Source organism: Myodes glareolus, chromosome 5 (assembly GCF_982192425.1).
Source record: "Myodes glareolus chromosome 5, mMyoGla1.1, whole genome shotgun sequence".
Taxonomy (NCBI): Eukaryota; Metazoa; Chordata; class Mammalia; order Rodentia; family Cricetidae; genus Myodes; species Myodes glareolus.
In genome coordinates, this window is record NC_142030.1 from 20,694,309 (window position 1) to 20,720,408 (window position 26,100).

A 26,100-nucleotide genomic window follows, 5' to 3' on the forward strand; every position below is an offset into this window, starting at 1 on the left:
GAATTGTTCTCTTTTTATTTTGAAATCAAATGATTGGGGTGAAAAATGAGGATTTCTCTACATTTAGATTCACACAGTTCTCCATCGTTGAGAAATGTTAAATATTAAGAACATCCTAAACTAAGAACTCTTCCTAAAAGCAAGAGTTAAAGAGAACACAGTGCCATCGAATCTCATACCAAACCTTCTTTGTTGAAGACTGCTTTCTGGAAACCAGGCAATTTGTGCAGCTGACAGAATAGAAAGAGAAGTGAGGATGGAGCCTGAATACTGCTTATATCTTCTTATGAAATTTCCTCAAAAGTATTTATGCTGGCCCTCATCACCTCCATTTACTACTGCGACCACTGTCAATCTCTTGTCATATAGGCAACTTATTAATACTTATTTTTCCTATATAGCATAGTAATACAAGCTAATTAAACAAACATAATGTCTGTATTTTTCTAATTCCTCACTTGAAATTAAATTTCAACATATGAAGTGTTTATGCATCAGAATAGATGCTTATTCCTTTTCAAATAATATAGGCTACACTGTGATTTTTATATCATTTTTGAAAAAAATGTAATGGAGATTTGGAAGGTAATTCATATTGTAAAACTTAATGCTTTTGTTAACTTTGAACTGTGTGTGTATACCACGAATATTGCTTGAAACAAAGACTCTTTAACATTTTCACATTCTATTTCCAAATGACATGTAAGAAACTAAAACATAAATAAAATAAAGAAAAAGAAAACTGATGGCACACAAAGAGAAAGGATCTCCAAAAATAACTACCAACAAGTAGATGAAAATAAAACACACACCATTGAATAGATAGATGGATTCCTGAGGATGTAAACCTACCGGGAGTAAGGCAATAAGAAATGCAAAGTGTGGACAGCAGTCAGAAATCAGAAAATGTCAGGATAGAAAATCCTGGGACCAGATGTCTTCACTGACTAATTCAATCAAACACTAAAATAAATAATGCGAACCATTGCTAAACTGTTGAAAATTTAAGAAAAGAGGACATTTCCCACTATCTCTTATGAGGAGGCCTTACAGCTATCAGAGTCAGATGAAGACACCACAATAATAAAAAGTTACAGTCCAAGGTTCTTGAAGAACCGAGAGGCTTTTGCTGTGCTCACATTTTCTGATTTCTGACTACTGACCAGACTTTGTAGTTCTTCATGACTTACTCCTGGTAGGTTTACATCCCCAGGAATCCATCCACCTATTAGATCTTGTGCACACTCTTGATTAACTGAGAGGCAGACTCTTCAAAAGAATGCCTGCAAACTGAATATGCTGGGGAATCATAAGGCTTTTACAGGAGGACAAGTGGAATTCACTCCTTAGATGCCAACGTGTATCAGGATACACAGATAAACAAATGGATACATCACATTAAGAAAAGAAATGAAAAATCACATCAGATCTCAATCAGTGCCAAAGAAACTCACTTGACAAAATTTCGCAATTTTTCCACTATAAAAATTCTTGACAAAATAGAAATAATGTATTACCTCAACACAATAAATTCCACATATTAAAGTGTACACAGCTAATATTATACCAAAGAGTTTGTAAAAATTAAAAAAACCTTTCCCTTTAAGATCAGGAACAAGATAAGAATATTCACTTGTGATACTTTTATCCAACACAATTCTGGAAATAATTGCCAATACACTTAGGAAAAAGAAATAAGATGATCTAAATAAGAAGAGAATAATGAAAATAGTTTGTTTGAAACATCATAAGCTGTAACATGTTAAAACTCTATACTTCATAGAAACTGTGAAACCAACAAATCTAATAGAAAAAAATCAAAATTAGAAAGTAAAACAAACACCTCATTTCTATATATTAATAATGAACTACATGAAAGATGAATTTAGAAATTATTTCTTATATAAATCTTATAGAAAAACAAAGAAATTCCTGATCATAAATTGAACCAAGAGAATCAAAAACATACACATTGAAATTTAGATAACACTGATATAAGAAATTATAAACAATGAAAATAAATTAACTTCCAACTTTTTATGCATTAGAAGAATAAAAATTGTTAAATCCACATATAATATGAAGAGATCTACAGATTCAACATAATCCTTATCAAAATTCTTAGGAATTCAGGTTTTACAAAAATAAGACAATCAATCCTAATACTCAGGTGGAACTATTAAAGACTAGCAAGAGTCAAACCAAGTCTCAGAAGGAGAGTAGTAGGAGATCTCATGCCATGATTTCAAAAGCATGTCACAAAAGTATAGTAATGAAAACAATATGATACTGGCAAGAGGAAATATATAAGTCCACAGAACAGAAATAAAGCATATAGTCAACTGGTCTGTAGTAGTCTCAAAAATACACCATAAGGAAAGTATAGTCTCTTCAACAAATGTTAATTGAAATCCAGTATCTACCCCTGCATAAGAAACAGATTAGCTCTATAAGGTTCTAACTGGAAAATCTAATAAAATTCAACTTTCAAGACAGAATATTAATGGTAATGTACTTCTTACATTTTTAAGACCCAAAAACCATTTTCTCTATAAAAAAGAAATAGATCAGTTCATTATTTTAAATTATATTCATAAAAATCCAGGTCCAATCTATTAAAGACTTAAATACAATGATGTAAAGAATTTCACCCACACCTGAGAGAACACATACAGACACTTGTTTTGGCTGTCACTGCATGCGTTTTATAACAAAAGCACAGACACAGGAGCCACAAGTAGAGAAGTAGGAAGGACTACATCAAACTCCAAAGATCTGTCCAGCCAAGGGACCAATCAACAGAGCTCAAGCACTATCTGCAGAATGATAATAAACCATTTATCTTATGGGGGTTAATTTCCAAAATATCCGATGAATTGCTTTAACTCCTTACTGAAATAAGTAAGTAGAGAAATAAATGACAGGAATATTAAAAAGAAATGCTCAATGGTTTAAAAATAAGATAACAATCTGAATTAAACGTCTTCAAAGAAGACATAAACAGCTCACAGGTGTATAGGATATCTCTTCATGATGACTGATCAGGAAGGAATGAAATTTAAAGCACATGGGGTATCTATTGCCTCATGCTTCGGAGGATTGTGAGTGACAAAAGCAAAAGGCAACATGTGTTACTAAGGATTTGGAGACTTGGAGCCATGATATGATGTTGGCAGAGATGTAAACTAAACTGCTGTGAGAAATGTTATTGATATTGCTCAAGAAAATTTAAGTAAAATGTCCATATCATTCGGAAGTACATTTATTGTATATCACCAGGGCTTTGAAATGACATTGGCATTTTTATGTCCGGTGCAGTTTTCATTTCAACTCACACATTTACGTGTGAAAAGCAATCTGAAAGTCTAGAGTAGTGATTCTCAACCTGTGGGTGGCAACCGCCATGGGGCTGAACAACCCTTCCACAGGGGTTGCATGTCAGATATCCTGCATAATAAATAATTACATTATGATTTGTACCAGTAGCAAAATTATAGTTACAAAGTAGCAATGAAATGAAAATAATTTTATGGTTGGCATCATCACAAAATGAAGACCTGCATTAAAGGGTGGCAACATTAGGAAGATTGAGAACCACAAGTTAGATGTAGAGATAAAAATGTAGTATAGACTTTGATATACATATAAGATGGAACAGTTTATCCTTATGGCAAAAGATCAACACTGTATAATTGTGCCACATAAGATAAGTCAGCCAGTTATTTAAAGGCATTCTGCATGCCTTAAAGTGTAGGGGAAAATGCATAGACTCAGAGTAGGATGGCAGTTACCAGGAACTAGGAAGGGAAAATATCCTGCTGCTAATGATTCATCACAAGTTTCCATCAAACAAAGAGAATAAGAGTTTTGATACACACTGTACCTTTATTCATCAATAATATTTTGTGTATGTATAGTTTTATTAAGATGACATATTTCATATGAAATGCTATTACGAAAACATGGAAGTCATCCATGTAGAAATGGATACAAGGTGGGAAGAGACATTTCACTGTGGAAAATATGTAGTTCTTAAACAAAAAACTACTGTTAAGGAAATGCCCATTAAAACCTCAGCACTATATCATTGTCTACTGCTTAGATTAAAGTAAAAACAATGACAACATACAATGCTGGTGAGCATGTGGAGAATCTGCATCACTTATGCATTGGTGATAAGAGTGTTAAATGATCAGTCATGCTGGAAAATAGCTGAGCTTAATTTGTTATTGTTGCAAAACTAAGCAGGTGTTAATATTTACAGAGTCCAGCCATCCACCTCCTGAGCATTTGTCTCAGAAAACATTCACTTGCATGTGCTCAAAAATTGTACAACAGTTTTTAAAATAGATCTTTTCAAAATAGGCAAAAAGTACAATAACCCAGAAGAGTGGTTAAGCTGTAGTACATTGCTACATTAAAGCTACTCTGGAATAAAAAGGAATGATATTTGTTGTACATAGCAACCTGAACTAATCTCTAAAATATGCTGTTTAAAACTCCGAATATCTTCAAAAGTTATGAATATCTGTCTCCTATGTTTTCACATCCATTCTGTTGTTGTTTTAAAACAGTAACTCTTCAGCCTATGGTTCCATATTCACCCTTTTGTTGCTGTAACAAAACAGCATCTCATCTAGTCTGAGAAGGATTTGAACTCATAACACTTATCTTGCCTTAGCCTTCCAAGAGCTGAGATTGCAGATGTGAACCACCATGCTCTGGCATTCTTGAAATGAAAAAAAAACTATGCAAATGTAATAGAGGGTCAGATATGGTGTCATCAGACTGTACTTCCAGATACTTGGGAGTCTAGGCAGGTCGATTATATGTTGAAGGCCTACTTGGGCTAACAGTGAATTTAATACCAGCGTGGGCAATTTTATAAAAACTTGTCTTGAAATTAAAATAAAATGGTTGGGAATTCAGTTGCTATAGAGCGCATTACAAGTAAGTGTTAGGCTCTAACACACACACACATACATAAAATCTATATCTATTATCTATCCATCTATCATCTACCTACCTACCTACCTACCTACCTACCTACATACATACATACATACATACATACATACCTCCTTTGTCTATAGAGAATATCAAAAGAGTTAAGAATATCAGTTTGAAGGTCAAAGAGATGGATCAGCTACTAAAAGCTAGACTCACAACCAAAACAGCAAGAATAGCAGTTTGAGGTGGAAAGAATTGGTAACAGTTATAGAAGAGAAATGTAGAGGGATCTTTGTGATGGTCATCGTGAAAGTGTGAATATTATGATACTATATTGCAGGTATTTTAAAATGTTATACACAATTAGATGTTGTTCAAAAAATAATACATAGTTTCTCAGAATTATTAATTCTAAAGTATGTAAATCTTTGGTTTTCAAAATTAGACTTTGATAATGCACAGTCAGGCGCTAAGCACTGGGAGGCTGCGTTAAAGACTGACATGAGTTTGGGAAAGCCACTGTTACATGAACAGTCTCCATCTCACAGAACCACAACCCAAAAATAATGAATAAAGCATACGTTTTAAAAAGAGAAGCCTTTGGGAGTATTTGATATGGAACATTAAAATGCTAGAGCTTGCACAAAACATGTTACAAAATATGTTTTGAACTAAAATGCTGATAATTTGAGTCATTGCCCCTCAGAATTTAAATGTTTTCTGGCAATTTTAAGTCTTCCTTTATGCCCTCATGTAGACATGAACCATCTGCACACAGAATTCTTAGCAAAGTCCATGTATTTAAGACTATGAAACATACTCAAAGTCATGAGAACATTATTGTTCTGTGAAGGCTTTCTCTACAGTTGCCAAATATACATTAACTGAAGATCACATACCGAACTCGTTAATTTCTTTATTCAAAAAACTCAATAAAGATAATTTAAAAGGATGTCTCTAAATGTGGAACTATTCTGTTAATAGGCACACTAAAAATCTTCTTCTCCTAAAATTATATATTTTGGAACCTGTAACAAATTCCAGACAAATGAATATTAATTTTTTCAGAGTAATGGAACATTGATACCTGAGAAAATCTTTAGAATCTATCTATCTATCTATCTATCTATCTATCTATCTATCTATCTATCTATCTATCTATCTATTTATCTATCTATCATCTATCTTCTATCATCTATCTATCTATCTATTTATCTATTATTTATCTATCTACCTATCTATCATCTATTTATCTATTATTTATATATCCACCTATATCATCTATCTATCTATCTATCTATCTATCTATCTATCTATCTATCTATCTACCTACCTATGAACTCACTGTAAGAACTCATGCCTATAAGGAAAGATCTTTTACCATATTTTACCATGTCTTCTATGTAGACAGTTCACAGGCTAAATTCTGAATTCTGCTTTCATCCCTATTTGGCTCCATGACTTGAGACAAGTCAGATTTTACTTTATCATATTCAAAATTCAGAGAAGCCTTCACATTTCTCTAACCCAGGAGACAGTCTTTAATTTTAACAGGTGAAAATACCATTTTACTAAGAAAAGATCCAAATGAAAGAGATGATGCAGTTGACACATTCTGCCTTTTCTTTACCTGAGTAGCAGCCAATGTGTCTCCAGAATCCCCCCGGCTGACCATCGCATCCTTCTCACTCAACCATGCTTCCTCTTCCTCTGCGTTTTCCATGAATTGCAGATACTGAAGAGACTCTTCCAACTGGGCCCCTCTGTAACAAGGTGGTCATCCCAACAGGAGTAAGAAGGGACAGGTAGAGCTACAGTGGGGTAGCATAATCCCACTCCAGAAAATCACTGGTTCTAAGGACAGACACAGCTTAATTGGACAAGAACACAGTCTACATCTCTATTGGTCAGTGGTGCTGATCCCCCATGACACAGAAGATACTAGTGCTCTTGAATTTTATTTTGCAATAGCGTTAAAACTTTGACAAAAAGGAAATCCCACCCAAACAAAAGTTTCAGGACCATGGACACTCCACAGTGAGGCAGTGGCTCTCCATATCAAGCACCATCTTTTCTCTTATTTGATGAAGGATAAGATCCAGAAAAGATCCTTGCTTTTAAAAATACTTATTTTTTTAAAAAGTTATGTGCATGTGTATATGTGATGTGGGATTTCCTTTGTATGCCGTGATGATCATTGATAAATAAAGGAACTGCTTTGGGCCTAGAGCAGAGCTATAGGGGAACAGAGCTAGGCAGGAAAGACTAAGCTGAATGCTGGGAGAAAGGAGGCAGAGTGAAAAGAAGCCATGGAGCTGCTGCCAGAGACAGATGTGCTGAAACTTTGCTGGTAGGCCACGAACTCTTGGTCATGCACAGATTAATGGAGATGGGTTAACTTAAGATGTAAGAGTTAGCAAATAAGAAGCTAGAGATAATGGGTCAAGCAGTGATTTAAATAATATGGTTTCTGTGTGACTATTTTGGGGTTGAGCAGCAGGGAACCAACACGTGGCCTCCCTGCAACATATATGCCTGACTACTAATGCTAGGCTGGTGGTCCAAGGTGCTATATAAAAGCATGCTGAGCAAATCACGGGGAGCAAGCTAGTAAGCAGCATCTCCTAGAGCTTCTGCATCAGGTTCCTGCATTGCTTAAGTTCCTGCTTTTACTTCCCTTAGTGGTGGAATGTGACATGGAACTGCAAGCCAAAATAAACTCTTTCTACTCCAAGTTGCTTTGCTTTATGATGGCAGTAGAAATATTAACTAAGATAGGATGAATATCCACCACACACATGCTGGTGACTGTCAGCCAGTAGAATGCACTGGATTCCCTGGAACTGGAATTACAAATGGTTGACAAACATCCAATTATAGGTGCTGAGAACTGAACTTGGGTTGTCTGCAGGAGCATCAAGTGTTCTTAACCGCTGACCCACCTCTCCATTCTGGTAAATTCCTCTTTTCCCCAGAAATAAATGTCTGCCCATAGCCACCAGAGGACAGGTTCATGAGGACTTGGTGTTTGTCCCAGAATTCGTAAAATAGATTTGGGTCTATAGACCATGTTGGGCTGAAATGTAAGTGTCTTCCAAACACCAGTCTAATTCCCCAAACAAGGGAGCCTCATTGGGATTTCTATTGTCCACTTTACCTGGTTTTGGCCAACTCTTTGAGCTTTTCCCAATGTTGAACAAACTGAGCCAGCCGCTCCTGGATCTCCTCCTTCCCTACAGCAGCCTTGTCTCTCAGGTTCTCTGCTGTATCCAATACATTCTGAAGAATACATAATCTACATTATATTATTCCATAATCTCCTCCCCTCATTTGGTCATAATTCATGGCAAAGGATCTAGTCTTTCTTTCCAAATGCCAGATTATCCATGTGCTCCTGGGACTCGGGTAGGTCCTGGGATACCGGCAATATGAAGAAAGCCAGAGCAATATCTTCCATGCTAAGTGTTTCCAAATGTATTGACAAATATCCCAGAAACCCAGTAGACTACTCTACTTGTTCTTCCTTATAGGTTATTCACAGTCACGTGGGACTCTGCTGTCAGTTCAGAATCAGAGTTATCTTTTACAAGCTTCTCAATCCACATCCCAATTGTCAGTGACTGCCCATCAGTGTCAGAATTAAACATTCTATGAAAGATCTTGGCATCCTGTCTAGAATCTTCTATTCAGAGAACATAAAATATGCCCAAGAGAAGAATGTCTATGAATTGAATGAGAAATAGCTATGTCTAAACACTGCTTTTGCATTTTACTGTATTGCTTTATCTAACTATGATATGAAGAACTGCGGTATGTATTCACTCATAAGTGGATTCTAACCATAATTAAAGGTCTTTGAGCCTATTATTCGTGATCCTAGTGAAGCTAAATAAGAAGATGAACCTGATGAAGATTATTTAGCTATCCACCAGGAGGTAGGAAATATACAAGAACTGCTTTTAGATGATTTCTGTCTCTTTAGGTCTGGCATTCAATTCCTACCTGGACAGCAGGTTCATGTGCCACCAGCTCTCCCTCTAGGCGTTTGTGTTTCTTCAATAAGTTCTGAACACTCTGAAGGTCTCTCCCATAGTCTTGGGAGCTCACTCGTAACAACTTCTCCCTGAGACCAAGAAAAAAAATGGAAAAATCAGAGATTATACATATCCAAGATCAACCCCGAGCAATAGCTTTCTCAATATATGTGAGGTGACTAGATGATAGATTCTACCAACTCTGGTGGTTAGTTTTATGACAACTTGACACAAGCTAGAGTCTTGGGAAGGGAAAGTCTCAGTTGAGAAAATACTCCCACAGCTCTGGCCTGTGGGCCAGCCATTGGCACATTTTCTTGATTTCTGATTGATGTAGAAAGGTCCAGTTTTCTGTGAGGAACTATGAGAAACAAGCAGAACATGCCTACGGTCTTTGCTGTAAGCTCCTGCCACCAGGTTTGTGACCTGTTTGAGTTCCTGCCCAGCATTCCTTCAGCGAAAGACAAGTGTGTTTAACTGTAAGTTGAAATAAATTCTTTCCTCCCCAAGTTGCTTTAGGCCAGAGTGGTTTATCCAAGTAATATAAACCCTTACTAATCCATGAACCAATACCACAAAGACAAGCAGTGGAAGAGAATTTCAGAAAACTTGATTTCTATCAACAAAAATCTTAAATAACATACCAGTGTCCACCGTGCATATAGCTGTAACAGCCTTTTTTTTTTTGGTACTCTAGAACATAAATTAATGTTTCCCTTTTGAAAACTATGAAATTATACTACTTCCATTATTTTCATTTATTAGTGTCAATAACAATATCTGGGAATATAACGTAGCGGTGGAGAACTTGCCTAGTTAGCACAAAGTCTGGAATTTGATCTTCACCATTACAAATTATGTGAAATGTTTATAGTATTTTATGACTACTCAAAGGTCTGACTTGACACCTTGGAAACCATGCTCCCATCTCATTTGTTTGTTACTTGTAAGAATCTGATTTCGCCCAAATGAGAAACACAAGGAACAAAGTAACTATGAAGCAGGAAAAAATTCTGATTTGTTAGGAATTTCTCAATCATATTTAAAAGGATGAAATCAGCAATAAAACTATGACAAACAATATGACTGCTTAGTGTCATGTATTATGTAATAAGTACAGAAAGAATAATGGGTGAGGGCTGGAGAGGTGGCTCAGAGGTTAAGGGCCCTTGCTGCTCTGGCAGAGGACTGGTTCCTAATTTGCACAACAGGAGGCTAAACAACCACCTACAACTCTAGCTCTAGGGGTTCTATGCTCTCTTCTGGTCTCCATGAGCACTTGCATGCATGTACACATATACACAGACCTACTCATGTACACATAAATAAAAACAAATAAATCCTAAAGGAAACAACAATGACAATTTTGTGGTCTTCTGTATAAGCTACAAAGTGTCAGCTATCCATGCCCTACAATTCAATGCACTAGTTAAAATAAATGTGTATCGTGTTTGAATTTGATTCACAGAATGTGGGTGAACTGCTTTTCCTATCTCCCTCTGCACTGGATTTCTTGCCTGCACACATTGAAGATGAAAAATGAACCTAATGCTTACTTTCAGTGAGGCAGAGGTTTAAAAGAATTATCGACATAAAAATTAATTACATATTGACTTTAGAATAAATTAAATCTGTTTGGGGTTACCCAGGGAGGTGGTGGTACATACTCTATCCAGGCTTCCTCATCATCCAGGTCCTGGAAGAACTGGAACAAGGCATAGGTTTCTTTCAGCTTTTCATGGTGTGCAGCTGCCAAGCTCTGGACATTTTTGAAGCGCTCGTTGACACCATTAATTTTCTCTTCTATCTGGTCAATGTTGAAAGTCCCACTGGAGATCAGCTCCTTAGCCAGATTATTCAGATCTTTGAGAGGGTCCTAGAAAATCCAGCATGCTTAGTGAATGAAGGAATATGTAATTATATAAACTCTAGACTTCAGTCAACAGTGGTTCTACTTCCTTAACTAGATTCAAAAGATGGTTTTTGAAGACACGAATTTCAATATACATGACTAAGGGTGTCACACAAAGTAATTGGGTAAGAGGTGCATCAGCAATATAGGTATCATGCCTATATTACTCCAGATCACATTTATTTCTAGTTAACCTAGCCCGCCAATATTCTCTTTTGTTCTCACCACCGAGAATAACCTTCCCCACACACAACCGTCTTCACAGTGCTGCACTTGATAGTTACTAAGCAACTGATCAAAGTATTCAACAGTGCACTCTTTTTGTAGTATTCTTCAGCTGACCTCACAATACATCCAATGCCTTTACGCTTGTGTTCATGCTACTGCAGCCCAGTCATTATGTAATGGAAAATATTACAAGGTTCTGACGTAACAAAACCAGAAAACTTTTGGCTTTTGACCTTTTAATGTGTATTGTTACTAAGTAAAACTAATTTTATGTAATTGTCTGGTATGTAATCAATAGTTAATCCTGTCAGAATTTTTTTACTGGCACAGGTCAGACTGTAACTTGAATCCTCCATACATAGAACATACATATGTACTTATTTATGTGTTTCATTCTTATTGCATTATCTCATCTGGATTTATTTCTTTCCTTTCCTTTATAACGCCAACTTCTCTTTTCCTTCAAAGACCAGCTCAAGTGTGTAGCTTCAGAGAGCAGTAAGTTTATTCATTAGCAAAATAATAAATAGGATAACTTTCAGGATCCACTTCCCAGAGTCTGAAGCCCATGTTTCGGTGGCTTCAGTGGTAAGCGATCATGACTGTCACGATGACTCTGCCACCCATGGATTTGACCTAACTAAAATGGCTGCTGGTCAGTGATATCAAGGCTGTAGTCTCAAATTCTCTCTGAGGATAGGAGGTCGTAAATATTTCCACCCTGTCCAGAGGAGTGAGATCCCACCGCTTCTTACCTCTCGTGCCAACATCTCTGCTTCCAATAGCTGATGCTTCTTAAGTAGGTTTCCTGCTGAGGTTAAGTCCCTGGCCTGATCTTTCATGGCTAACAAGCCTTCTGCCTGGGACCAGAGAAATGGGAAGCAAAGATTCTAGGTGAAAACTGTATTTAGGGAAAGCAAGATTTAGCATCTATGTTCTCAGATATTTACCAAAAAAGGTGAAGGAAGTAATTCACTTATAAATTAAATTACTTGATGGGTATTTCTCAAGTTCTAATGTTCACATCATTCTCAGGTACAGTTACCTCTGAAAGCCAGAACTCAAAGTCCCGGATGCTGGTGTTGAACCTTTGCTGGCGACTAGCCTCATTGAGCTTCTGCCCTTTGTCAGTTGTTCTCTCTAGGAGGTAGTCCCATTTTTCTTTTAGCTTGTCCAGTTGGTCCTAGGTCCAAGAAAGTGAGAACTCATTATAGTCCTTGGAATTCTGGGCCCTATAAGAACTTGAAGGGATATGATGTGGGAGGTGATGTATGCTGTGAATACATTTTACTGCCATGGGTTAATAAAGAAGCTGCTTTCAGCCAATGGCTTAATGGAGTAAAGCCAGGCAGAAAGATATCTATCTATCTATCTATCTATCTATCTATCTATCTATCTATCTATCTATCTATCTATCTATCTATCTATCTATAGAGAAAGTAGGCAGAGTCAGGGAGAAGCCATATAGCTGCATCAGGAGATAGACGCCTCTGCCAGAGTCCGCTGAAGCATTACTGAAAGACCACAACCTCATGGCAATGCACAGATTAGTAGAAATGGGTTAGTTTAGGATATACGAGCTAGCTAAAAATATGCTTAAGCTTTTGGCTAAACAGTATTGCAAATAATACAGTTTCTGTGCAATTATTTTGAGTCAGGGCAGTCAGGAAATGAACTATTGGTTTCTGCCAATGGGGATAATGCAGGGGAGGGTCTTGCTCTAAGTGAAATGGTGAGAGTTGAATGTCATCCATTTCAAACTAGTCATGCCGAATCTGGGAAACAGCCGGTGTGAGCTGAAAGGAGAAGTCTGAAAACCAGGATGCTGAGCTTCATTCATTGGCTGGTGTTTGAATGCCAAAAGGTACTTGGCAGAAAAGAGAAAATGTCAAGCCGGAAGCCTTGTTGGAATTCCAGGAAGTGTGCCCATATGTCTACTTCTACCCAGGAAATACTGAAGGCGTGAAGGACTTCCCTTCACGGGCCTCTGGAGAGCAAACCTATCTCAGCACACACTGTACCTTCATGTTCTCTTCATCCCCGTCGCATACGCCCCGCTCAATCAGGGAGTTCCCAAGACTGATGACCCCTTCAACCTGCTCTGCACGACCATTGACTTCATTTTCGAAGGCCTGATGTTTCAGATACTTCCTCTAAAGGCAAAGGGGAAAACCACATCAGCTGCTCATCTAGAGAAGCAGTATTGGAGACTCATCAAGAAAAGCATGATTAGACCAACGGGCCAAAACAACCACTGTACCTCACTTTCCCCAACAACAATAACAAACAATAAAACTAAACCAACCACCTAGTGTGATCATTCAAGCAACAGTGAGAGTGGAGAGAATTTTCAAAATTTCTATTTTGATCTTGCCTGAATGTTAGTTGGGTCTTTATAGGATTCATCACATGCTGTGGGCAGCATCTCATCAATCCATTCCTCTATATCCTCATAGTCACGATAGAACTGTTTCAGGTCAGCATAGTTCCCGAGCTTTCCCAGTTCAGCAAGGAGCTGTTCTTTGAGAGCTTTCCATCTAAAAGATGAGGTCAGATCATTATTTACCCAGCATTTTCTTTTTTGCTCCGATGCTACATACATAACATTTTCCATCTTCCAACCTGACCCTTGACCTTTCATAGACTCTCACTTTTTCAGGCATATAACCCAGTGGTTAAGCAAAGTAACCAACAAGTATCTTTTATGCTTTTCATGCTGCAAGTCTAGAACAGGAGGTTTCCTAAGAAATATATGTCCAAAGGACAAGAATTTAAAGGTCTCTCCTTATCATGATGCTGATGCAGAGAGGGGACTTTGCAGGCCGGACCTGTCTAGCACTCGTTGGAGGCGAGCAGCAATCTCTTCCTTGGCATAATGGTCATCATCTATGAGCCTTGTGGCAACATGCTGTAGGTCAGCAATCTTCCCTTCCTGCAAAAAAGGGAAGTGAAAGAACACAGGTGCCTGGTGAGTATGTCTTTGATATAATTCCAGGATCCACCCTAAAGATAAACATTGTTTATATGTGTGTGTGTGTGTGTGTGTGTGTGTGTGTGTGTGTGTGTGTGTGTGAATAGTACTAATTTCCCTATATACCAAACTTTTCTCATGGTTATTGTAAAGGTGCTATGTAAGATGCTAAAATAGAGAGTAACATGAAGTCACCTTTAGTTCTAAAACTTGTGTTTTATGATAATGGAGACCTTAATATGAGAAAGCCAAACGTCCATACATTATTTTTCAACCTCTCCTTCCTGCTCCATCATTGCCTGTAAGAAGCAAAGGTGAATTGGGAATTACTAGACTTCTGAGAGTAATGCCATCTATCCACACAGGTGACACCCATTCAAACTATTTTATTTTACTTTATTTTTTGATCAGCTTATCAAGTATCAAATTTCCCTGGGACTGTTTTAAACATGTTAAGTTTTGCTTGACCCTTATTCCAATCCCTTTTCTTTCCCATATCCCTGTTCTTTCTCTGTGTCTTTCAGGCTTTCTACCCCCAGTATTTATTCCTGTTCACTTTCACATCACATGTGATCTACGTGTGCCTATGGAATCTTCCTTCCTCTCTGATAGGCATCTTTCTACTTTTCTGGTTCTGCACATGTTCAACACCCATGCAAAAGCACATGTACAAAAGCTAGAAGCTAGGGTCCCCAGTTGAGCGCTGGTGGTACACTCCTTTAATCCCAGCATGTGGGAGGCAGAAACAGGTGGATCTCTGTGAGTTTGAGGCCAGTCTGGTCTACAAGAGCTAGTTCCAGGACAGACTCCAAAGCTACAGAGAAACCCTGTCTCAAAAAAGCAAAGAAGAAGAAGAAGAAGAGGAGGAGGAGGAGGAGGAGGAGGAGGAGGAGGAGGAGAAGAGGAAGAGGAAGAGGAAGAAGAAGAAGAAGAAAGAAGAAGAAGAAGAAGAAGAAGAAGAAGAAGAAGAAGAAGAAGAAGAAGAAGAAGAAGAAGAAGAAGAAGAAGAAGTTGCTAAAGGATGTTTGTCTAAGACAGGACTGATGGAGCCCAACTCCTCCCTAAGGATTTGTGTATAGTTCTGTGGGTGAAGGAGACGTATCTGCTTCTGTGGTGTTGTTACTGGTGAGGGCCTCTTCTTTGTATAAACACACTTACACCATGCTCCAGTCAACAACCTCATGAATGTCACAGGCCATTAAAGAAGAAAAGAAAAAAAGATATGGAAGTAGAATGAATAAGAGTGAGCTGAGAGAGAAAACAGCAAGTGCAGGAGTGGGCGGAGGACAAGGACAAGTAACAGGAGATGACTATGCTCAAAACATGGTGTTTGTACATGGATTGTCATAGCAAACCCACTATGACATACAATTAACATGCCAAAAAACAATGCTTAAAGAGAAACAAATGCAAAGTAAAATGCCTTAAAAATCAGAAAACTAGGTAAGGGCATATAGTATCTGTTATTATTACTAATAGTTTGTTGTGGTCGCACCACAGTCTGGGTTCGTTGATAGTGTGAAAGTGTTGATAGTGTGAAAGTGTGAAAGAAGAACTGTGTCTACCCACCAGATGAATTTCCCACAAATGACTGGATATGAATACCTCAAGTAATGTTTACTTATACTTCAAAAAATGCATGTTTTTCTCACCCTCCAGGGTTAACCTCTGGTAAAAATAAATGTTTTTTTTCTTACTTTTATATCAAAACAATTTTTAAACTAAAAACAATGCTCAATATTTTGTTAGCTTGGCTAAATATTGGGCCAAGCATCTCCTGTCCTTACAAAACTAAAAGGTGATAAACATAGGCTTGCATTTTCAAGAATAACAATATTCAAATCTTAACAAAGCATGTTTACAGACATGGGGGTGATTTGCCATGAACTGCTTGCACACAGATGGGTTGAAATTCTCTAACTGTTCCTTTTTAACATAAAAGGTCCTGAATGATTAAGCCTTTCTATAAGAAACCTGAGAACAATCAGTTACCAAAGAATTTTAGGGAAAATGTTTGAGGGAAAAGTGGGGTTTCTGGGACTGTTTCCATCTGTGTCCCATGAGCGACTGACAAAGTGAAACTAAAATCTGCCAAGAGCATCATCAACATTATGAGACAGAAGAGTGGCTGCAGGCTGCGTGGTCTTAGCAGTATTCTGTGCTGTTTTGAGGTCCACTGGTCTTTGCTAAATGAGAGACCATCTCGACAGACTTTGCCTCTTGGAGACCCGTTCTACAAGCATTTATATGCTGATCTGAAACTAGACCACATGGCTCCCAACAATAGTTGGAAGTGGAATTTTTAAAAATGATTTATTTATTTTTATTTTATGCGTGTTGATATTTTGCCTACAGGCATGTCTGTGTGAGGGCGTCAGATCCCCTGGAGGCAGAGTTACAGGCAGTTGTAAGCTGCCATGTGGGTGCTGGGAACCGAACCCAGGTCCTCTGAAAGAACAGCCAGCGCTCTTCATCACTGAGCCTTCTCTCCAGCCCCTGGTACTGGAATTTTAATATTGATTATTACCTGGGCAGCGATTGCTTTGTCCAAATCATCCCGTTTCTTCATCAGAGCTTGGAGACTGCTTAAATGATCCCTGTCGTCTGACCTTAGGGAATTCTCACGAGCCACCATCCAGCTCTCAAGCTGTTCACAGTTCCCTCGGAACAACTACAGGGGGTGAACCGGTAAATCATAGGCAAACATATGGTTAGTTACTCTACAGGGGCCAAGGAAGTGACTTTATCCCTTCTCAGTGGCGATGACACAGAGCATCTTGCCAGACCTGGTATATCCTCTGATGAAGCATTCTTTTAATGAATCTTCAATATACTGTCACTTTACTGTTTGCTTACATATTTTATAAGTCATAGTAAATGTAGTACATGTGAGGATACTGTCGCTATATGGTACATCTAGTAACTACTGACTGGCTCTCTCCTTTATCTCCCCCCACCTCTTAAAATTAGAGACAGACTCTTAGCCTCAGATGACATCAAACTCAGTATGTAGAAGATAACCTTAAAGGAACAATTTAAGTTCTGAGATTTTCCATGTGTCTAACTTTCAGCTGGTTACTTCTTTAAAACTTTGTCAAATATTACCCATAGATGTGTCTGATATTTGTAAACACTCCCTCAAACATTATGATCACCCCTTCCTCTTTATCCTCAAAATATTCATACATTATTTTATTAGTAAAAATCCCCTATATTAGAATTATCTGTACTTCTTACGTAAAGAAACACAGTCTAAGGATATTTGTAGTTCTAGGACCTGAACACAGAAGTTCTTATTGAAAACTAATCCTTCAGCTAATTACTTAACTGTATTTAAAGACAATACCTCATTTATGTACAAGACTGATTGCTATCGTTTGCACACTCTTTTTAAAAAGCTTTTAATTTTTAAAACTTCAATTATGTATTATTATTAGTAGTAACGCATCTGCTCATGTACGAGAGAGAGGCTTGTGGGCGGGGGGGCTCCATGGTGTGCACGGGAAAGTCAGTGGACAACTTTGTGGAGTAGCTCCCCCTCTACATGTCTTCTAGAATGTCACTCAGCTCATCAGGTTGTTCAGCAAATAGCCGTACCCACTGAGCCATTGCATAGACACTTGTTTGTCTCTTTTAACAGAAACAAGAGACTAGAACATAAGGATGCTCAGTCTACAGTACAGTGTACATTGTGCAACTACCAAGAGTCACTGGCGTCTCCAGCTCACAGAGTCTAATACAGTGAGTGCCCGCAATCAACATCTGAAACCAGTCAAGGAACTGAAGCTAACCCCCAACTATATGGAGAATTCTATACCTGAAGTTCTAAGCACTGATCTAGCATCTTCTTGCGGTTTCCCCAACCCTTCTCCAACTCGTCTCTCTTTAATTTAATATCATGAAGAGTATTTTCAATTTCAGGGCTGTTTCGGTGGCCTCCGTCTATTAGTTCTGTGCCGAAGTCCTCTAAGGCCTGGAAAGTGGGGTCCTCTCCCTTCATGTCATCATGATGTTCCTGTGGGGAAAGGAGGAGAGGTGAGGGAAGGTGCTGGTGAAGACTGGAGGAAATTCTGAAGCGGGAAGAGAGTTTTACACCGGTGGTGAGTAGTGATACCTGGTGTCGTTCCAGTAAGATCTCTGTGCCAGTTAAGTCCTCAGCCAGCTCAGGTGATGATATTACGCCACCAATGCCTTTGATCCAATTCTCCAGATCACTGAAGAAAGAAATATATTAGGATCAATCGTGGTTGTCCTTATTTTTCTCTACCTCAGCGGAAAAATTCCCTAATCCCCAAACTCATCTCCTGGCAACACCTAGTATATATTATGTACTTTACAGATGCTTACTCAGCCTGTTTACTCACATTCCTTAAAGAAATGGTATTTTAGAGCTTGAAACCTTAAGCCTGGTTTTTTCTGTGCTTCACTGGAGATGACACTTAGAGACATTCTTCGTAACCAACAGTGAATAACACGTGTATCCAGGTTATTCCTAGGGTTTCTACACAGGGCAATGTGTAGAAACTGCCCATCTTGCCTGGTGAATGTCAGCCTTTTGAGCTTTACCTGGCCTTGCTAAGGAAGAGGAAGAACTTATGGGCCTCATTCAGACTCTGCTTTCGATCATCTGTTAGACCTTGTAGGGTATCCCAGGCCTCATTCAGCTCCCTTCTCTGCTTCTGCAGGTCCTCAGTAGCATCTGGGTGAGACTCACAGAGACGCTCAGCTGTCTCCCCCAGTGTGGTCACCTGGGCAAACAGAAGAATTTTGATAGCAGCATGGTGGTTCTCTGAACCAGACAGAATTGGTTTTGCTGTTCTGTCATTGTTGTTGCCTTTTAAATCAATTCTGCAAACCCCTGGGTCTTAATTCTTCCTATGGAAACATTCTTTGTGCTCTGTATGATGATGCCAAGTTAGAGGTTGCCTCCAATGTATATGGAAAGTTTCAATCTTCCCTCTTCAGCTCTGAGATAGCAATAATCTTATTTAATTAATGACCAAAGAAAAACTTTCTAATACCTAGACATAGTCTGGTTCTACTAGGTACGAATATTCATTTTCTCCTAGGCATTTGGTTCCACAGTTGGTGGCAAGTCTATGCACTCAATATTCTCTAAAGTATTCATTTAGACAATAAAATTTCAATAGTTTTTCCTGTATTAATGCACATAGGGCATGATATTTTAATGGCTTTTCCCCTGAGAGAGAGTGTACAAAAATTAATATAATGCAAGATATAAAAAAGTGTCTAAGAATAATGGATTTGTCAAGAGAACCAAAGAAAGGCACATTGCTACAGGCATCAACTTGAAGAAAGTATTGAGAAAGATTAAAAACACACATCTCACCTTTTCTCCCAGGGGAATGATGTCTCTCTCAAAGACCTCATGCTGCCTTTGGAGGGCCTGGACACTGAGCAGGTCAGAACCAGGGTCAGCAGCCCTAAGAGCCTGACACTTCTTATCAATCTGTTCCTTGATATCATCTGCTTCTCTGGAACACAAAAGAGTGAAGAACATAGGAGAATGATGTGTCCTAGAGGGCTGGCTCACAAGAAAGCCAGTACCACCATCACCTTCAACATCATTCTCTTCCTTTGTGACATACTGGCACTTAGGCTGCTTAGATCTAGAGACATAGATGCTGTTATTATTTCTATTCTATGTATCAGAACACAGGAGTTTAAAGATTTCTCAAGATGCTATCACTACCAGATGGTGGAGCACAAGTTTGAACCTAGCATACTAACTGCAGAACCACATGGTTAAACAATACACTTCATATTTTCGCACTGTAAGCCATCTTAAACAGCTACAACCATCCTTGTCTCTGTTTTTTTTTTTTGCACCATCAAAACCACATTCATATGCATGAAAGCATTTGGTTTCTTTTTAGTTTGCTTTATCATTTACTCGTAAGTGTGTGTTTCTTAGTACAGATGTGGATGTGAGGATGAAGCATTACAAAGGTTGCAGGAGTGGCTTGAGTGGTTGACGAGACCTGCTGTTTTTTGAAGGGAAAATGGTGGAGCTGTAGATCAGAGGAGGAAGGGAGGTGAAAGTAGCTGGGAGGAGTGGAGGGAAGGGAAGCTGAATTCATAACGTATTGAATGAGAGAGGAGTAAATAAAATGAAAAATATAGCAAAAAGTGGTGTTATATCTTCTGTCATTCTCTTTCCATTTCTCGTTCAAGAACATAATGACTTAAACCCAATTTATCCTTCAAACTTGATTCTCTATTATGGAATGATAGCTAAATCTCAAATTATATGTGATGCTCAATTGAATATTGAACTTGATTATCTTGGGGTGTCTAGTGTGTCCAGTGAGGAAAATTTGCTGAAGACAAATCTGGTCTGTTAGCAGACTGTCTCTTTATGAAGAAGAGGCTTATCTACTACCACCTCTTCTTCATAGGGCCCAGACTTAAAGACCTGCTGCGGGGGCAGCAGCAGAGCAGTACCGTCCGAGTGTGAAGGTTCTTACCTGTGGAACATCTCAACAGCATGGGCGCTGCTTAGCAGCTGATGCTGCTCATCTGCCAGCCTCTTCAAGGAATCCCAACGGGTGTTCAACTCCTTAAAGAAGTAGACATGTGGCTTTAGTGAGAGAGCTTCTTCAGACAGCTTAGCGCTGACAAGTCACTTCCAGCTTTCCTTTTAGCCCTTTAGAATGCACACAGCTCTGTTTCTTGTATGGTTTTAAGCTAGAAAACCATGTTCTTTGGTGCTTGCTTGTTAAATGTGTTCTGGGGATCCAAAATTAGGTCTTCATGATTTGTTCAATAACCCATTACCAACAGAACACATATGTAGCCCCTAAGCATCCTGATACTGCCTTTTGAAGATACTACGAATTTATTATTTCAGACTTTTTGTCCTTCACACTTCAACAACTATGTGTGAAAACACAGAAGTAAACAGTAAGTAGATCTGTGTTATTAAAGTTCTCTGAAACAAATAAAAATAGCTGAACCATTTATGGTCTGCTCTCATTGGCCTTTTCTACAACCAGTTTCACACTGCCTTTCCACTCTGGTCTTTGGAATATGAAGTTAAATCAACCAATGTAAAACGAGGACTCCAGAACCCTGTCTGGCATTGAGGAGAAATGGAGGGAGCCTGTGATTACCTGCCGTATGTGAGCACCTTCTGGTGTTAGGAGCTGTTCAATCAACAGTTCATCAGCTACCTTGTTGATATCCTTCAGCCGAGGCTCATTGCTCTTTAGATCCTGGATAAGAAAATGCATCCAAAGTACTATAACTCTTTTTCTTAGACTTTCCATTCATGCCTGACACCTGGGCTCACATTTAGTTAAATGTTACTAAAGCAAATGGTTAACATCTTTTGTGATACAACTACTACTCTGTCATTTGGCACCGCACTGTGCCCTTAAACACTCTGATACCAGGCAGCTTCCTAATACTTGCCAGAACCTTCAAATTTTGGAGTATGAAGTGTATATATTTATCTTAACTTCCTTAAGTTATTTTCCATGTATTAATTTATATTATCAAACATTTTAAACCCCAGGTATATGTCTACATGCCAATATATATGCATATCTCCGCATGAAGAGTAACAAAAGAAAGAGACAGGAAGAAGCAGCTTTATACTTATGCTATTTGAGATAATAGAATAAATATGAGTGAAGAAAAATTGATGAAAGTGTTCTCAGGAGGTAAATAGTAATTTTCTGGCTGTGAAATTAGGTCACATCTCTTTTTACCTCAACTAAGTCTTCATATTTTGAGTCCACATGAGTCCTGTGACATCCCATCTCAGTCTGGGATTCATTACTATAGTATGTCACAGGGCAAATTTTGAAGAATCATGGGGGGTCTCTGCACTTCCTAGCAAATTTTGGAGAGCCAGGAACTGAGGCTGACAAGCTAACTTGACTAGTTCAGAAGCCCTTGCTTTTTAGTTATTAACAATCAGTGAGAGTATTAACTGTGGAGGTCTCAAACACCATGGAGGGTATTTAACAAATATGAAACAAACACCTCCCAAAAAATAAATAAATAAACCATTTAAACAAAATCCTCTTGCTTACTCTCTGAAACTCATCAAATTTCTTCTGCAGCTCCCAGACATCATCCATTTCCACCCCAGTGTTCTCCGCCTTTTTCTCTTGGATCCACTCCAGCATGTCTCCCGCCTCGTAGGCCAGCAGAAACTCATTGTAGCGTTGCAGCAGGCGTCGTCTTCGCTCTTCTGCCCGGTCCAGGAGGGAGTGGTATCTGAGTGGAGGAATTAAGAAGGGAAAATAATGGGTTGAAAAATATAGAAACATAACAAATGAGGGTCAGGGTGAGAAAACTAGAAGAGGAAATGGATAGAAAGGAAAAGAAGAGCAAATCAAAATGAGGTCAGTAAAAGAGGAGAGAAATAGAATGGGAGTAAAACAGACATTAAGAGCAGACAGATGAAGAACATTATACTTAAAAATAGAAGTGTTTCCTGCACCCAAGGCTCAGGGAACATCCTGGAAGATATGACAGAAACACTGTAAGAGCCAGAGGTCCTGGAAGCCTTCTCTGAGACTGTATCTTCTAGAAATTGCTTCTTAAACAAGACCTGAACAATGACACTATCAACAGACGAACTAATACAGAAAGGAAAAAAAACCCTATGGAGTCACGCACCCTTAGACAAAGAACTACATCATCTCATGACAACTTAGAGAGGAAGAATTAGACTCTTCCAGGGAAAAGCCTCCTCATCGGCTATTCAAAATCAATCATTCAAAATGATTGGCCATGAAATCATACACACACAGCAAAAATATATGCAGCAGGTTTTACTTACGTGTTTTCACATCTATCTATCATCTATATATTAATAATCAAAGAAAAAGAGGTCATCAACTTGAGGGGAGAACAGTAGGACATGGGGAAGTTAGAGGGAGGAGATGTGGGAGAGGTAGAGGGGGAAGGGAAAGAAACTGTGTAATTATATTTTAATTAAGTATCTTTTAAATATCAATGGATGAGGAAAATGTCTTTTGCCATCACTTTCTTGTTATGGAAGAGAGAAGTTTCCATTCCAGCTAGATAGATATGGGAGTATACAACATTCTTATGGATGTCTGGAGACTTAGAAGGAAGCTGGCAGAGGAGTCGGAAGACATGGCTTCATTAAGGGTCCAACTCTGGGACAATTAATGCTCCTGGGGTTTCCTTTCTTCATATACAAACTAAAATGTGAGTTTACATCTCTAAACTGAAAGCGGCAGGACCGTGAGAGAAAAGCAGGGAATAATTGTCAGCCCCTATGAAAGCCTCCATCTCACAAACTTACTGGTCCTCTATCTGCTGCTGGAGCTGGGGGATGTTGATTGGCTCTTCTCGTCGCTGAGGCGGGAAACCTGGTAGTTCATCGGGGGCCAGTTTCCTGACGTAGACCGCAGGCACAAAGCCCTGGTGATCATCAGCTTCGACCTTCCACCAGTCCTAAAGGGAGGAAAAATTCACACTCCTTTCTTAATCCTTCCAAAGTCACAAACCATAGAAGCTTCGACTCTCACCAAATCCCCAGGAACAGGATCAGCTGGCTGTTAAGGGCTAAATATCACTCATAGACGGCACATAATTTCCATGCATTATAGAAAGGGTCGAGGAGGAGTTGCAGGAATTTTAAGGTCTGCTCCTGAACTTAACAAATCTAATATCTGATGGGCCACTCTGCTCCTCAGGAATCGGGCCTTCCTGAGGTAATGGTCTCTGTGTTTGGTAGCAGTACATAGGAGCTGATTCCTCACATCCCACTTACAAGGCACTAAAATATAGCAATTTCACTGAAATTCATTAATACAAGTTCTTCAAGTGCTTGCACACTAACCATTCTGAAGTCTCATTTTTTAGAGAAAATGCTCTGAACTGTGAACCAGGCAAAGAGGAAGTGTAATTTGCTTAGAGTTTCTGATATGAAAATATCTTGCCTCTCTAAAACATTTATTTATTTTCAATAATAGTAACAAAAATAAAAATTCTTCTTTTCTTACAAAAATCTTTAGAAGAATAGTTACATGTTGAATATTTTTAAAAGAAACACATACTGTAAAATTCCATTCATTGTTTTAACACTGTCTTTATATGCATATAAGAATTCAAGTCAATTAAAGATAAATTTCTTTCTTTCTCTTTCCTTCCTTCCATCTTTCTCTCTCCTTCCTTTATCTTTCTTTCTCCTTCCTTCCTTTCTTCCTTCCTTTGTTTCTTTATTTCTTCCTCCTCTTTAAACATGATGTATCTCTATGTTGCTCAGGCTGACCTCAAATGTTTGTGTTTGAGTGAGTCTTCTGTCTCATTCCTCCAGGTGCCTGGGACTAAGGGGCACATCACCTTTTATCGGGGATTCTCCTAACCCCAAAGTTGTTGTTTTATGCAATAGAAATTCTGTCACAGAAGAGGAATGAGCAAGGATATGGAAAGAAAAGATTAACTTAGTTCTGCAACTACAATAATAACATAAGGTTGGTGTGGGATTCCCCTCTGTATTTTGTGAATACCATTGGTTAATAAAGAAACTGGCTTGGCCTGATAGGGTAGAACAGAGCTAAGTGGGGAAAACTAAACTGAATGCTGGGAGAAAGAAGGGCAGAGTCAGAGAGAAGCCATGTAGCCCTGTCAAAGAACTTTATTCAGTAAGACACAGCCTCATGGCGATACACAGATTAATAGATATGGGTTAAATTAAGATGTAAGAGTTAGCCAATAAGAAGCTAGAGCTAAGGAGCCAAGCAGTGATTTAATTAATACAGTTTCTGTGTGATTATTTTGGGGCTGAGCATCTGGGAACAAATAAGTGGGCTCCTACAACATAAGGTTGCTTAACCCTTATATATATTTAGGTTATATATCTTCCTAAGTTTTTTTGATTCATTGTTTCATTAATGCTAAAATTAAGACTGGAATTTTAAAAATTCCAAAGGTATATCTTCTATCTATCTATCTATCTATCTATCTATCTATCTAATCATCTCTCTGTTCTTGTACAGTACTTTAAGAAAAATAGTACTTAATAAATTATTTAAGAGAAAAAGGATTAAATGTTGGGCATTAAAACACCTATCTGAGCCAGGCGGTAGTGGCACATGCCTTTAATACCAGCCCTTAGGAGGGGGAGGCAGATGAATCTTTGTGCCTAAAAGGACAGCCTGGTCTACAGAACAAGTTCTAGAACAACCAAGGTTGTAAGAGAAACCTTGTCTTTAAAAACCGAAAGGCAAAAGGCAAAACAAACAAACAAACAAACAAAAAAAAAAAACACAAAACCCTCCAAACAAAAAAAAACAAACAAACAAAATCCCACCTATCTGGTGGAATTAGGAGAGAACTATGGAAGAGCCATAGCCATGTTGCAGATGGTAAAAAGTTAAAACCAAAAATCACCTTGTTGATGGAACTGAGCAGAGTTAAGACATCATTCTTCTTCATGCTGACCTCTCTACGGCTTCGGGCTTCGAAATCATATAGAGCTATGACTCTAGCTTCTCGACCAGCCTCATCCACTGGTGCTGCCTGCAGTTCCTGGAGTAAACAAACAAACCAGATGTCAGTTACACACTTGAAGTCTTTCCCTGTACAGCTCACCAGTAGTTGGCAGTTCCCAGCCCCTCCAGCCCCTCCCACGAGAAGGTAGCTGGCGTTCTGATGTAGCTGCTCAGTCTGACAGTGGTGATCCTCAGGGATGCCGCGCCACTGAAGCACCTATCAGAAAACTGGAAGATTGGAAAACGTGAACACAATCACCAGTACATAGGCATTCTGTCAGAAGCACTGTTCCTTAGTGGGAGGGGCAATAAATGACTGCTCTTTAATGGGAGGGGAATATACTACTGTTCTTATTGGGAGGAGCAATATACTGTTCTTTAGAGGGAACAGCAATGTACAACTGTTCTTTAGTGGAAAGAGTCATATACTTACTGTTTCTTAGTGGGAGGGGCAATATACTACTGTTCTTATTGGGAGAGGCAATGTACTACTGTTCCTTGGGT

General features: G+C 38.6%; 1 protein-coding gene across 1 annotated transcript in view; it reads right to left on the bottom strand.

Moving 5' to 3' along the window:
- The window catches only part of Spta1 (spectrin alpha, erythrocytic 1), a 73,322-nt gene that overhangs the window by 17,460 nt on the left and 29,762 nt on the right, over positions 1–26,100 (bottom strand). Inside the window, exons 21-39 of the mRNA XM_087906103.1 lie at positions 25,496–25,633; positions 23,403–23,554; positions 22,156–22,342; positions 21,229–21,330; positions 20,584–20,675; positions 19,446–19,590; positions 18,662–18,843; positions 18,210–18,309; positions 17,913–18,110; positions 16,623–16,766; positions 13,953–14,056; positions 13,499–13,661; positions 13,146–13,277; positions 12,170–12,307; positions 11,880–11,984; positions 10,652–10,860; positions 8,953–9,073; positions 8,108–8,229; positions 6,581–6,713 (exon numbers count right to left, since the gene is read on the bottom strand). Of these exons, the coding sequence (XP_087762229.1) occupies positions 6,581–6,713; positions 8,108–8,229; positions 8,953–9,073; positions 10,652–10,860; positions 11,880–11,984; positions 12,170–12,307; positions 13,146–13,277; positions 13,499–13,661; positions 13,953–14,056; positions 16,623–16,766; positions 17,913–18,110; positions 18,210–18,309; positions 18,662–18,843; positions 19,446–19,590; positions 20,584–20,675; positions 21,229–21,330; positions 22,156–22,342; positions 23,403–23,554; positions 25,496–25,633 (2,667 nt within the window). The remainder of the gene's footprint in view (positions 1–6,580; positions 6,714–8,107; positions 8,230–8,952; positions 9,074–10,651; positions 10,861–11,879; positions 11,985–12,169; positions 12,308–13,145; positions 13,278–13,498; positions 13,662–13,952; positions 14,057–16,622; positions 16,767–17,912; positions 18,111–18,209; positions 18,310–18,661; positions 18,844–19,445; positions 19,591–20,583; positions 20,676–21,228; positions 21,331–22,155; positions 22,343–23,402; positions 23,555–25,495; positions 25,634–26,100) is intronic.